Here is a 14,277-nt window from a genome sequence, read left to right as displayed (position 1 = left end):
GGAGGGTGGGGGGGGGCGGTGGTGGAATTTTTTACACGCTGGCAAGAGTCACCATTCATTTTCTAGCCGAACAGAGGTGAAAAACCACAAGCACGCTGGGGAAAAAAAAATAAATAAAAAAAGCGAAGCAAAGCCGGCTTTTATGTTCAGGTGCGGACAAGGTATGATTTTCTGTCTTTTCACGCCGACTGATGTGTGAAAAGACAAGCGCCCCGAGGAAGGCGGCTGCGGAATTAAAGTGATTATGTCGCTGGAATCTGCACAAGCTTCGGAATAAAAGATTCTATTGAATCCCCTGCAGGTCGCTGCACTGCTTCGCGCTTTGTTTTGAGAGCTGCGGCACGCCCGCCGGGCAAGATGGTGGAAAGTACCATTAATAAAAAAAATAATAATAATAATAAATAAACATTAAAAAAAGGACATGTAGGGTGCACTCAACAATGACAACACAATTATCAATATAACTCAAAATACTTATCATAAATTTAAAGTTTGATTCCAACTTAAAAATATGCAGTGGATTTAAAAAGTCTACACCCCCCCATTCAAGTGCCATTTTTTTGTGACTTCGGGAAAAAAAAAAAAAACGAGACCAAGCTTTATTATTTTAAGATTTATCGTGTGCACGGTACAAACTCCGTTGAAGTTTTTGCTATGCTTTTCAAGCGGGTAAGTCCAAATAGGAAGCGGATATTATTTGGTTGCATAAGTATGCACACCCTCTTATCTGGGGGATGTGGCTATGTTCAGAATTAACCAATCACAAACACGTTAAATGGAAATAAACACCTGCCACCTTTCAAAGTGCCTCAAATTAACCCGAAATAAAGCTTAGATGGTCTTGTAGGCTTTTCATGGCTTTTTTTCCCCCACCAAAAGGTATGTTTAGCACAAACACAACACAGCACACCTACAATGAACCACGCCGGTGGCGGCATCATGCTTCGGGGCTGTTTTGCGGAAACATTCCGTTTTCTGCAAGAAAGTGCAAAAATATGTCACAAAAAGAACAGCTGAACCCTAACCCTGTGTTTTGACTGCTCTTTAACATGAAATTCGCTCCCCCCCCCCTGTCCCCGCCCCACATTGGAAAAGGAAAACGATTATTTCAAGGAGGTGTATACTTGTCAGGGAATGACGTCCTGTTCCAGGGAGGGTCGTCAGGACCCCAGCAAGTGTGCCCCCCAAATCCTTATAAATCCATTTACCGCCCCCAACCCCCAAATTAAGCGTTAAGAGTTTACACAAACAAAATGCTTTAGTGTAAACAGTGGCTCACAAAGCAGTTGAAGAAGAATAGGCATGTTTGTTCCACGCACATTCCAAACTTTTGGCATGTGCCATAATTCAGTCTTCATATGAAAAATAAGTTACCTCACTTTCCCTCTTGTATACACATACACACATACACACACACGAACGCATGAACAAACTCACACACGCTGCGGGACGTTAGGTATGCACTTCTTTGCTCTCCCGAAGGGGAAATAGTTTGCAAGTGTCAGGACTTGTTCCTCTAAAGCTTATGCTAAAAACTGCAGCCGAATGCGGAGCCGATGAGGGTAATTATAGCTGCGGCCGCAGGGGGAAAACTTGCCATTGATTAGGAAGTAACCAAGTAATATTACTTCCGTACTGGACTCAAGTACATTTTTCAGGCGAGATTGGTGGGCTGCAAGAACGATGGGTTGTGTCTTGTGCCAGCCTAAAAAAAAAAAACAACAGCCTCTGGTGTTCAAAAAAAATCTCTCTCATCTGGAAAAGAAATCAACATGCACTCACAAGTAAGGTGTACGTTGTCAGTTGTTAGCTTTAGCTAATCTAGCATTTTTTTTTTTTTTGCTTGTCACTTCACAATGTTAGCAAAGCAATGGAAACGTTGTTGACAGACATTGATATTCATCAACTGGATCGATGCAAATGCAGGTGTTCCATTACTTTTGATTTGAGATCAGCACAGCTTTTGAGTAGAAAATAAAGATTAGGTGGTCAGACTTGGTGTGTCACATTGATTATGAGGGAGAGAAAAGATGCTGGCTTGAAGTTGGGCAAGTTTAGGTGCCTGACACTTGGAACAGTGTATGTGTGGTGGAAACGTAGTATGTTGCAGTATGTACTAGAAAGTTAGTGTCGTGACTTGTGAGGGCGAGTAAAGATGCCGCACTTAATGGAGGGAAGGCCAACAGGCCAATGATGTCCAACTCGAGCCACGTGGTGAGTCAGCTCGCTTCGTAGTCTGCAAATAAATTATTTCCGCTCAAAAGTTTTTCTCGGTGTTGTTATTTTACAGTTTGAGATGTCACAAAATGGAAAAAAAAAATGGGCGTCCAAATCACTGTTTGTGCTGAGCATGTTTCTTTTCACCCCAAAATATTTTCTCTGCTATGTAGTCACAAACGTTTTGGTGAAACCAACCCTATGTTGTAGTGCTGATGACGAAAGAATGGAAAAATCTCGAAACAATACAGTAGTCTGTGTGAGTGTTGAAAGATCGGTCATATACTCAAAAATGGCCGGCAATGAATGTACGTTGTCACGTGTCCGTTGTGGGGGTCCTGAAATACTGAGCGAACAAATGCAACCGAGGGGCCGAGTGTCTGAATCTGAAACAGCGGCGGACGATGCAGCATGACGAGATATGCTTTCCATTTTAAGCTGGAGTGTTACAGATAGCGAGACGGGCTGTACGCTCCATCAACAGGCGCTGAGTCAGCATTGAGAAATGCTAAAAGTCCTTCGTTCGGGGGGGGTGTTTGGATAATGTACTGCTTTTGGGTGGATAAAGTTAGTGGAGGACAGACGGAGAGGTTAAATTTCATAACAAATTGAGGACCGAACATCGCTAAAATTTTTTATTTCATCCCTGTCTTACTTTTCGTTCAAAAGTTATTCCTGACAATAAGGCCGAGCAGAGGAGACACTTGAGCCCAGATTCAAACCTGGGACCCTCTTGACTGCGAGGCAGATGTACCAGCCACTAGTACACCGCGCCAGCCTTTTTCCAAAACAATGCCGTAAAAATCCAAGTATCATGCCGACTATGAAATGAAGCATGAAAGATCCTCGGGCCATGCAAATTGAGCGTGTGCAGATTTGAAGGCATGGAAATTAATTAGCGGAGATACGTCACTCTTTGAATCCAACTCTGCGGGTAAAGTATGAATCAGATTATATGAGCAAGGATTAAGCAGTATTTAGACAAGATATGTTGTGCTCGTTCTTACTGAGGTCAATTTTTCACAAAACCAGTTCGCAACAGCTACTCGCAATTCAAAACAATTGACTGAAGAGGACATAAAACTGGATGTTCCACCCATGTGATCGGCTAATGTTGGATCGGTGGATATTTTGTATTTTATGCACATTTTGTGATCGGCTCTAATGTCCAATTTTGCTGATTTGTGGAAATTTACCGGCAACATTTCAGAAATGATCTATTTTTCACATCTTTGCAAGATCTCATTCACTGTTGACTTCTGTCCATAAATGTATTTATTTATTTTTTTAAACGTTGTTTAACCCTTTCATGCATCCTGTAACCTGATAACATGATAAGCCGTCCACTGTAGTAACGGCTGTTCTTAAAAGAATTAAATATCAATATATATTTATTCTAAAAAAAATTTTCAAAAATATGGATGATGAATTGCTTCATTCTTTTTGGTTGTGTGATCTTGAGGCACACAAACCTTGACCCATTGACTCTCATTATACGTTTTGACAGGTGCAGTAGCGCTTCTTCAATGCAACAGATAGGGCCATGGTGGGGCATGAAGTCTTTTTTTTTAAACAAAAGTACAGAATAGAAAGCACAATTATCGCTTTTCAAAAATAGAGCGTAGAAGTTAAACCCCATCCGAAAAAAAAAGAATACTGAAGTAAAACAGAGATACCCCAACGACTCAACATCCCACTAGTCGTCATCCGATTCTTTCAAGTTCGACACATTTCTCCTGACATGACATTAAAAATGTTTACTGGTGTTAAATCCTGGACGCATCCCCTTCCTTGGAGTTCCACCTTTAACCCAGCACGGTGGGGCAGTAACCTGACTCCGCAGGGACGGGAGGGTGGGTGGTTGCGGGGCCGGCCCGGGGTGGTCAACCCATGCCGACATCATGGGAAACAAATGACGAACTGGAAACTCACCATCATTTACAACGTCCATCATTTTGTTTTGAAAGGAATCTTGCTCGACTTGGCAAGCGGCGTCGACACATCGAGACTTGTCTTTCTCGTGGCTGGCTGTCTTATTTGGATTTGGAAGAGGGCGAGGGGGGGGTGACGGCAGGGGAGTGGGGGGGGTGTGCACTTCAGCATCCTTGTTGGAAATGTATTGAATTCATATTTTCTGTGCTTTTTTCCCCCCCCCCCATAACAATCCATGCATCGCTTGTCCTCATTAAAATTCGTCACAGCTAACTTTTGGTCACAGGCGGGGTAAAATGAAGCCACAAAAAAATAAAATAAAATACAATAATAAACTTCTGAGATCCTATAATGGGGGCACGTGTACGTAAACAAACAACTTTCCCAGGCAATGGGAAAAGTCACTGCGCAGGACGGAGGTGCAAGTGCGTTTCGGGAGGCAGTAAATTTCAACAGGGGGTGTTTTGATCGGCTCCCCGGAGAGGCCTTTTTGTCACATGACCCGATCCCGCCGAGTGCAAATGGAGAACTCCGGCGTTCCCAGGATGGGACGGGAGTCGGTCGAAGTGCCTTTCCGCAGCGGTTGCACACAGTCAACATTTTGATGACATACGTCAGTATACCCGCACGAAATAAAACTAACCTCAAATATTGGGGGCGATGAGTCCCCGAGGCAGCACAGGCTTGCACCCTGGGGCGTTGAGGCATTCGTGTTTGCTGCCAGGACATTCCGGCAGCTTTTAGTTGATTGAGTGGGCGAGTCGTGGGTTTGATCAACATTAACGGGAGTTCCAGATCCATCCGTCGTGATGAAAATCTGCGTTAAAAAGAAAACGAGAATTAGATTCGACAGTATTTTTCGGACTATAAGGCGCACTTTAAATTTTTATTTTCTCAAAAATCGAGAGCGCGCCTTTTGATCATGTGCCCCTTATGTAGGGTGAATTGAAGTTAAATAAAGTTTGACTCATTAGCTGTACTGGTTCGTTTCCTTTAATTTGCATTCATGTACTTTATAACCCGGTGCGCCGTATATTTCGAAATTTCCCAAAATTGAACGATTCATTGAGACAGCGCCTTATAATCTGCTGGGCTTTATAGTCTGAAAATGACGATATTTCTAATAACTTTCTTACACCGAAGCATTTCTACATATATCGAAATCCTGCAGTGGTTGTCGTAGGGCTATCTTCACTAGCAGTGCTAGCCAACAGCTAGCATCACATCTTCGCTTGGGAATTGAAATAATACAACAATAAGAAGCCAGTTTGACGAAGCAACGTGAAATTTGGAAGCTATGGGTCTATTAAGAGCAGACCCACAAAAAAAAAAAAAAAGCATCAAAAAGCCATGCCTGAAAAGAAAAAGCTAATGTGCAATTTTGGTTTTAAGCGTAATTCTTAGTTATTTGCAAAGACAGCTAAAACAACTTGCTTCACATATGTGGACATTTTTCTTTGGAAAAGTATGGATTTATTTATTTTTCAAAAAGCAGAAGTGAAGTAGAAAGTGCAACTTCCAACACAACGTGTGCTGTTGCTTCATTCGAGGAGGAGCCGGAGGAGGAGCTGCGTGAAGGGAACAACCGCCCCGCAGCCCCGCAGCCACTTGTCGTCAGAAGTCTCAGAGCAGAGTGAGTGTGCCGCAGCATCCGAAACTTTTCTGCGTGCATGCAGGATTTTGCGCTTCATTTCACCCGGGGGGGAAAAAAAGAAAAAAAAAAAAGTAACTGGGATGTGACTTTTCCTGAACGGAGGATGCACATTCAAGATTGAGGTGAAAGATGAACGCCACCGCCGATGCGCCGCCTCGGACCTTCCAGCCGCCCACCATCCCGGTCATCATGTTCATCTTCGGGGTGGTGGGGAACGTCACGGCCATCGTGGTGTTGCGCATCTCGCGCAAGGAGCAAAAGGAGACCACCTTCTACACGCTGGTGTGCGGCCTGGCCGTCACCGACCTGCTGGGCACGTTGCTCGCCAGCCCGGTCACCATCGCCACGTACATGCGCGGCGAGTGGCCCGGCGCCGAGCCGCTGTGCCAGTACTCGGGCTTCATCCTGCTCTTCTTCTTCCTGGCGCAGCTTTGCATCCTGTGCGCCATGTCCGTGGAGCGCTACCTGGCCATCAACCACGCCTACTTCTACAACGAGTACGTCAATCAGCGGCTGGCGGCGCTGGCGCTGCTCGCCATCTACGTCAGCAACGCCGGGCTGTGCGCGCTGCCGGGTATGGGCTTGGGGGAGGTCAAGCTGCAGCGGCCGGGCAGCTGGTGCTTCATCAACTGGCACGCGAGCGGCAACCGCACGTCGGTGGCCGCCTTCAACCTCATGTACGCCGGCGTCAACGCGGCCGTCGTGCTGGCCACGGTGGCGTGCAACGTCATGGTGTGCGGCGCGCTCATCCTCATGCACCGCCGGTTCGTCCGGCGCACGTCGCTCGGAGCGGCGCAAGAGCGCGGCCGGCGGGCGGCCGCCCGCGCGCAGCTCGGCAGACGGAGGAGCCTAGGGCGGCTGGCCGGGGCCGAGATCCAGATGGTCATCCTGCTCATCGCCACCTCGGCCGTGGTGCTCGTTTGCTCCATCCCCTTAGTGGTGAGTCGCTTTATCCGGTACTCCCCAACGCGCTGGAAATTGGCAACACGCAAAAGCGCAATCGAAAGGCTGCGCAATCATGCTAAGCCTCCCTTGAAAAGGGTTCAAAGAAACTTCAAACATGCACTCTGCGGTGGAAGTCACTTTCTTAAGCCACTCAAAATATTTTGGTTGACTGAGGATGTATGCGCACTCCGTTTTTGTTCGTGATGACTGAAGCTTTCACATCCGTATTATTATCAAAAGCGACCACAAAACGTTTAAAATTGATTTTTCGTGTGCATTTTGTGTGTCAGGAAATTCACCGCACTTGACGCCTCCATCACGCCTGCATACATTTTATCATCTTACTTGAGTTCTTAAAAATGTGAACTTTAATATTCAGAAAACGGCTTGAAAAGCTTTTAAAAAATAGACTGTCAAAAAAAGCTGTCAGTAATGTGATTATCATCGCGATTGTCAAAAATTGAAACAGAAAAACGATTCAAACTTTATTATTATTTAACCTTTATTCAAGGTTAATAATTGGGAAGAGCAAAGCCTACCTCGCAACAGACGTGGAGCAAAACATGAGCAAATAAGGGTGACTTTTATGCCAGTATGGTAAACGTACTGCATGCGCTTTGTCGCTAAACCCAACCGACTGATACTTCGTGTGATAGGGACTTGACTTTTTGTCACTTGAGAGTTTGAGATGAGGAGCGCAGAGCCCGTTTGGAAAGTTGCCTTTGTCCAAAAAAAAAAAAAAAAAAAAAAAAAACCCCAAGGAATGATCAGTGGAAGCAAGAACGGGGGAGGGGGTTGCCTTGGATGAAGGCAATGGTGATGAATGATTGTTTGAAAAGGACCCGTTTTGCTTGGCTGGCTGCCTTGTCCTCACTACTGCTCAACTTTCTGTTTCTGCTCTGTTTTGGCTGTTTCCATGTGAAAAGTGTGACAATTTGTGCAATTATCTGATATCAACGCCTTGGTGTCGTCGTTCCTTTCTGCAAGCCGTCAATGACTGTGAAAATCATTTCTTGCATGCGCACACCTGGCCCGGGGATTTGACTGCATTTGAAATTAGAAGTCACGGAAAATGATGACACGACTTAACGGTTCAATTCAACAGGAGATTTGGTGCCGGGGGACCCTAACTTGGAAAAACGGACCCGGGACTTGTTTCTTTTTGTCTGTTGGACTAATCAACGCACTTTGTTTTCCCACTTTTGGTCTCCAGCTGAGGATCTTTGTGAACCAGCTGTACAGCAACCAAAATGAAGAGTCGACGGGGCTCAACAAAGACCTGCTGGCCATCCGCATGGCCTCCGTCAACCCCATCCTGGACCCGTGGGTGTACATCCTGCTTCGGAAAACGGTGGTCCTCACGCTCATGGAGAAGATCAAATGTCTCTTCTGCAAGATGGGACGTGGCCGGACAGGGGGCGGCGGCCAGTTCCGCTGCGCCGGCGTCCGCCTGTCCTCGTCGTCCATCGTGTCGCGGGACTCGCCGTCTCTGGTGTCGCGGGGACGCCAAGGGACGGCGTGCACCTCGCAGACCTTCCTGTACCCGACCGAGGGCGGGACGAGCTCCTTTCGAGAAGGGGCGGACGGCGGTCCCGTCTCACCGGGCGAACAAATGTTACTGACCCCGAGGGAGTTCAGCGCAACTCGGACAGAGGCCCCCAAGTGGCCCGCGGAGGGGGAGCGGCCGGATATCTCCAAGCCGGCTTTGCAAGTGTCGCTTACGGATGGGACGGCAAATGTCCAGGAGAGAAGTATCTAAGCAAAGACTTCGCAAACTGACGGAAGGTTTCAGTTCATCTTGTCAGGTGTAAATATTTTCCATCGCTTCAAATGGCCACCAAGACTGAATTAAATACACCGCAGGTCTTATGACCACTCGTCATTGAGGCCTCTGGGTTTGTTTGGACTGGATTTACAGTGATCCCCCGTTTATCGCGTTGTTCAAGACGCACCTACAATAGGTGAGAATCCACAATATAGGATCCTCATATACCAAAAAAAAAAAAAAAAAAAAAAAAACTTTAACCTTTCCATACACGGTAAACACATTTCAACTTAGCAAAACATTTTTTTCAAGTACAGTGAATCCTGACACAAGCACAGTTAAAAAAAAAAAAAAAAAAAAAAAATTGGGTGCCAAGGAACTATGTTGAGATAATGGAGGCACTTCATTTGGACATTAGTCGTACTTGGGGCATCTTTGTGCCAAAGAACTATGTCCAGATAAATTAAGGACACCATTAAAAAAAAACAAAATGGGTGAGCAAAATATTTCAAGACAAGAAACTTTGATAACATTTTAAATTGGTCAATTCCAGAAAATATTTGAAGTTTTGCTAATGTGTTTTGCTAAAGTGAAAATTAGCTTTTCCTTTTGACAAAGATATGAGTCTACAGAAATCACTGTCCCTTTCATTATCGAGCCCTCAAAATACAAATTGTGTTTTTATATTGTTTGTCAAAATCTTATCAACTATGTTGAGATATAATCAGGAGCTTCATTCAGACAAAAGTAGTGCTTTGTCACCATCATGTGGAATTAATGGCAATTATAAAGCTTTCTGTGAAGGTGACAATGACGCACAGTCCCTTTCCCCTGAAAAGAGGCGGGGCTTTACTGTGTAATATTAATTTTGTCATCCAAATGTGTCTGTTAGCGTTGTACATTTTTTTTTTTTTTAAAGCCTACCTTCGCTTTACGTCAAGGTCACTGCATTCCTTAAGCGCCTGTGTTTTTTTGCTCTCTCGCTCGCATAGTTCTCCAAATGAGAGGCGACGCGTGCTTGCCTCGAGCTGTTTGTCAATCCCAGCTGATGTTGACTATATAACTGACACATGAAACAAAAAGTAAATCAAACACTGAATATTCCAACACCAAAGTTCAACAAAACCGTATAAGGCTGTGAGTTTCGTGCCGACATTTCGTGAAGTGCGTCGACAACGGTGGCAGAAATTAGCATCGCTAGTAAGTGACTATTACGGCAGCTTCATACCTTACCTTGTCTGGCTCTTCTTCTTTTTCCTAACTACACTGCATCATCGTCTTGTGTAGAGCTCAGTGCTGCCTACCATGTTGTGGCACAGCGTGGTACTACACTGAAGGCCTGTAACGCAAAATTCGGACTTGATTGTACGCTGTAAAAAATAAATACATGGAGGAAAAAAAAATCATTTGAAAATCTGTGATACCACAGGGGTTCACTGAAAACAAATGTAATGCTATCCCAATTTCCTAAAAGTCCCGAATTATTTTCTGAGAGCGTTAGCTACGTGCTACGTGACGTGTAAGCTATTAAAATGTGAATGTTGCCGTTGCAAGAAGCTAATTTATTTTGCGTATGAAAACGTGCACGTTATGGTCTTCTCCGTGAGAAGGTGCAGAGATTCTGAGGTCCTTTTGTACGGCTTTCGGGGCTGAGCGCTCGCAATGTTCATGAAATCCTCTCACGATGAAAGGCAGCTGGGTGAGATCTCGAAAGTTGTTCGTTTTTGTGATTCATGTAATCCCATTTTACCAGCGCATGCGTTGCTTTGATTCATCCGATATGTGTTGTATTTCTTTGCTTAACGCCATTGTCGTTGTAGAAAATGGACATTTTGAAAGAAAGCACAGGAAAATGCAACCACTCTTGCCCTTGTACCGAATTATGGCAACAATAAAGTTGGAAAACGGTGTCAAGAGTATTTTTTTCCATATTGTATTTTTATTTTGTTGATACAGCGATAGCGACTTCATAAAAGACGTCGGCAGGACATCGAAGACCTGATCAAATTTAAGACTGAGCTCAAATCCAAAGCCACACAGTGGCGCTATCTACAGAGATCTGTTAAGTCAACACATGTCAGAATGAAACAAAGATGACATTCAAACACCTCCCTGCCCACCCCAAAAAACTCTCTCGCCTCTGTCGTCTTGACCTCGGTATGATCTTGACGTGGAATGTCAGATTGCGTTTTATTGCTCTCATCTCTTTTTATAACCAGCCGCCATTCGCTCCGCAGGCGCTTTCTATTGACTTACTACTCAAGATGGCCCTTGTCCTGAAGCTGTTAAACAAAACGCCCTGAAGAAATAAAATTAATTGAAAAAATAAAACACAACTAAATGTTAAGATTAGGTTTATTTCACGGCCAGCATTGATTTTCCCTTCTAAATTCTCTTTGGCCAAGCCGTGAAATAGGCGATGTTGCCCTGAAGTGGATGAACAAAACAACAAGATTTAGTAAATTGTCAAGGCTACGCACCACTTTGATCTCATTTAAGATGAGGGATGGTCGATGTTTTTACCAGACTGATACCAGTACTCGCCACTCTTTGAGTACTCACCGATGCAGAGTATTGATAACTCTCATACTTAACACTTTAACACGACCAAAAAAAAAATAGTTCTTTCACAGCCGATGATTCGGGGATCTGTCAAACTACCAAAGTATAGCGCCAACTATTGCCGAGGAGGACTTAATAATCAGATTTTCTTTTTGCCTGATGTATCGATGGCTGGTATCGGCAGCATACAATAGAACCCGATCTCTTAACCGATACCAATACTTTCTATTGGTACTTGCCCATTCCTATTTAAAACAAACAGTTTACAAATGTTTAGCTTCGGCTTCATTTGGGAAATTTAAAAGAAAGACCGCAACCGAATGATTACAATTTTCATGGCAATGTAGAAACCAATTTTTTTTCAAATCCTTTGCAAGGATTTTCATTTCGATGTTGAGTCTTCAATCTTTAAATGGCAGATTTAAGTGCCATTTTTGAAGGGTTATTAGTTTTATGAAAATTATTTAAAATTTGCAGTGTACGCCCAGGCGCTGCTCCATTCACCCCAATCACACTCAGCACACAAAAAACTGACTTCAATTCATCTTCTTGTTATGCAACATGGGGAAAAAAAAAAGAAAAAGAAAACACAATGGTGTGTCTCAAAAGAGGACGTGACAACGATACTTTTCTCATAACCATACAAAAAAGGGGGGGGGGGGGAAGGAACCGTTCCATTTTGATTTCAGTGCATTTATTTCATTTGGACTTTTACAATGATATAAAAATGTGATAGGAACCAATGCCACCAATTTTATCTATTTTGGACGGATATGACTGACTTATTAAAGTCCCTCTAAAGTGAAAACAAATGTGTTTTGTAAATTTGACAAGCTCGTTAACAAACCCTGCAAAATTTTAATCATTACACAAATTGGCATGTCTATAAAACGACATTCAAAATCGGGAAAAATTAAGCCCTTGTCTCAGCTCCCGAACGCCGTGGGTGTGTCCGCTGAATCCACTGAAACCAAGCCTCGCTCGACTGCCAATCAAATACCATGACTATGACCTGTAAAACGGATGTGACTTTGTCTAGCATCTTTCTGATGATGAAACAGGATGAAATGTTTGAGCCCTAAAAATGGATCCACCCTGGTCCAAACGCGTAGGAATCGCTGGCTAGCTCACTACGCCAGACAACCGCTGATGTGAACGAAGGCGTTCAGGTTTTTGTACAGTGAGGGAGGGACAACCCATAGGTGACCAAATGCATCACTGGAAATCATTATAGCCACCCCGCTCCCAGAAAAAAAAAATCATAAAATATCGTGAAAACTGAAATGGGATAAACAGCTAAATGCTCAATTGCCACAATTCACTCCAACATAGTTCTCAGTCTGCACATTTTCAGCTCTTATTTTCAAACATCATATTCAGAAAGAAATCTCCAAATTCACTTTAGAGGGTCTTTAATTCAAATCGGGTATCATTGTTCCTCTATCTATGCAATGGATGTATAGTGACAGGAAGAACAATGACATGCTCTTCCACTAGATGGCAGAAGGTCAAAATAACAGCTACTGTGTCGACACCTGCTGCCTTTCATGCAACAGCAAAATAGCTTTCTGAGTCATAAAATCTTTGATAAAATTGAGATGACATCATCAGTACATACTTTCATGTACATTTTTTTTACAGCGTGTCATATTTATTTTATGTAAAATACATGCCTTGGTTGGGAAACAGTTCTAGGGCAAGATATGTTATTTGTGCACACACATTCAATGATTTGACCTATTTCGTCATGCATACCTGTTCAGAGTCTTCTCATTTTGACAAAGTCTTCCTGCAAGGGCTCCGCCGCATCTCCTGACGCTCCCTCCCGTGATTCCAGCACATTCCCCGCAGCGTCCACCACCAGGGCGCCCGCGCTGAGGCTGCGGTAGCGTGCCTGGCGCTGGGCGACGGCCTCGCACGCCGCTACCACCTCGTCCGACTCAAAGTCAAAGTCCCCTTGGAGTTCCGGGGCATCCAAGAGCCGCCGGTCGGCCTCCTCTTGGCGGCCGAGGTTCTCCCTTGCGGCCGCCTTCTGCCGGCACAGCGTCCGCGCCCACGCTAGGTCATCCTGCCACAGGGCGCGCTCCCACGGGCGAAGGTGGACGGCCACCTGGAACGACCGTAGCGCCTGCACGCATAAAATACAGGCTGTTCTCAGAAAGATCCAAACTAAACAAAAACAATTCCAAGTTGTGGCTTTAACCCTTTCAAGGACAGTGGTTACTACAGGACAGTGGTTCCTGTGTGCTAGCTTGATGCTAACACACAATGCAAACTCCATAGACAAGCTAATGAACCTAGCATCAACAGCGCAGAGGTATAATAATAAGGTAAAAAGACGGTCAAAAGTGACGCATAGCGGAACGATTCCACTCAAACGTGTCATAGTCTACAAAACTCTGAAATGCGACTGGACGTGCCTGAGTTAAAAATAGATGTTCTCGCACCCCCCCACCCACCTTGCCAGTTGGAGCATTGTGTGTGAGGTGTGTCTGTGTTTGACTTTCACCACTTCCTATTGTCTTGGCCGTAAGACAACTCACACGAGAAGAACAGAAGGGGTGTGTCATTTCGGAGAGTTTAGCTTGACACTGATCGTGGTGAGGTATAACAAGCAATGGGGGGAGTAACCAAACAGTGGTGCCTTGAGATACAAGTCCACCCCCACACCCCAACACACTTAAAAGCAATCATATCTTTCCCCTTTAGAAATGAATGGAAATACCAGGAATCCATTCCAGTCTCACCCCCCCCCCAAAAAAATAACAGATTGAAATTTTTTTTATTTCAGTTTAAATCAGGAAAATTGCACTCGATGACAAAACTTACATTGTACTTGTGCTATTAAACTATACCAATAGCATAAGTACAATGTAAAGAATTGAACGGTCTGTGCATCACGAATTCATTACGGCTCCTTCTGGCATGCGCAACTTAACCACACCAAAGGGTGGCAGGATAACACAGTCAAGCGGACACAAATGAAGACATTTTTCTTTTATAACTACTGTGACTCAGTGAGTTTCAGTCCTCATTTGTCAGCGTACTATTTTTTGTTTTTGCTTAGGATAAAGAATATATGCATGTAACGTCTTACATTGTCTGTCTACGTGTGCTGCTCCACTGTTTGTGTTCAAATGTCTATTCTTCCTCCTTCCCACTGTTTGCTGCACAGGGCTCGTTCCACCGGTTTGCTCACAAA

The 14,277-nt window shown here is 44.4% G+C and overlaps 2 protein-coding genes across 2 annotated transcripts in view; one reads left to right on the top strand and one right to left on the bottom strand.

Moving 5' to 3' along the window:
- Window positions 1–5,706: 5,706 nt before the first annotated feature.
- On the top strand, window positions 5,707–8,768 carry ptger4b (prostaglandin E receptor 4 (subtype EP4) b). The gene is made up of 2 exons (XM_019872180.1): window positions 5,707–6,742; window positions 7,962–8,768. The coding sequence occupies exons 1-2, from the start codon at window positions 5,933–5,935 to the stop codon at window positions 8,505–8,507; spliced, it is 1,356 nt and encodes a 451-aa protein (XP_019727739.1). The 5' UTR covers window positions 5,707–5,932; the 3' UTR covers window positions 8,508–8,768.
- A 3,702-nt stretch (window positions 8,769–12,470) lies between these two features.
- Window positions 12,471–14,277, bottom strand: part of ttc33 (tetratricopeptide repeat domain 33) — a 6,073-nt gene continuing 4,266 nt past the window's right edge. Inside the window, exon 6 of the mRNA XM_019872188.1 lies at window positions 12,471–13,203. Within this exon, the coding sequence (XP_019727747.1) occupies window positions 12,835–13,203 (369 nt within the window). The 3' untranslated portion in view covers window positions 12,471–12,834. The remainder of the gene's footprint in view (window positions 13,204–14,277) is intronic.

Source organism: Hippocampus comes, unplaced genomic scaffold (assembly GCF_001891065.2).
Source record: "Hippocampus comes isolate QL1 unplaced genomic scaffold, H_comes_QL1_v1.1 scaffold260, whole genome shotgun sequence".
NCBI lineage: Eukaryota > Metazoa > Chordata > Actinopteri > Syngnathiformes > Syngnathidae > Hippocampus > Hippocampus comes.
This window is presented reverse-complemented; position numbering and strand designations above follow the sequence as displayed.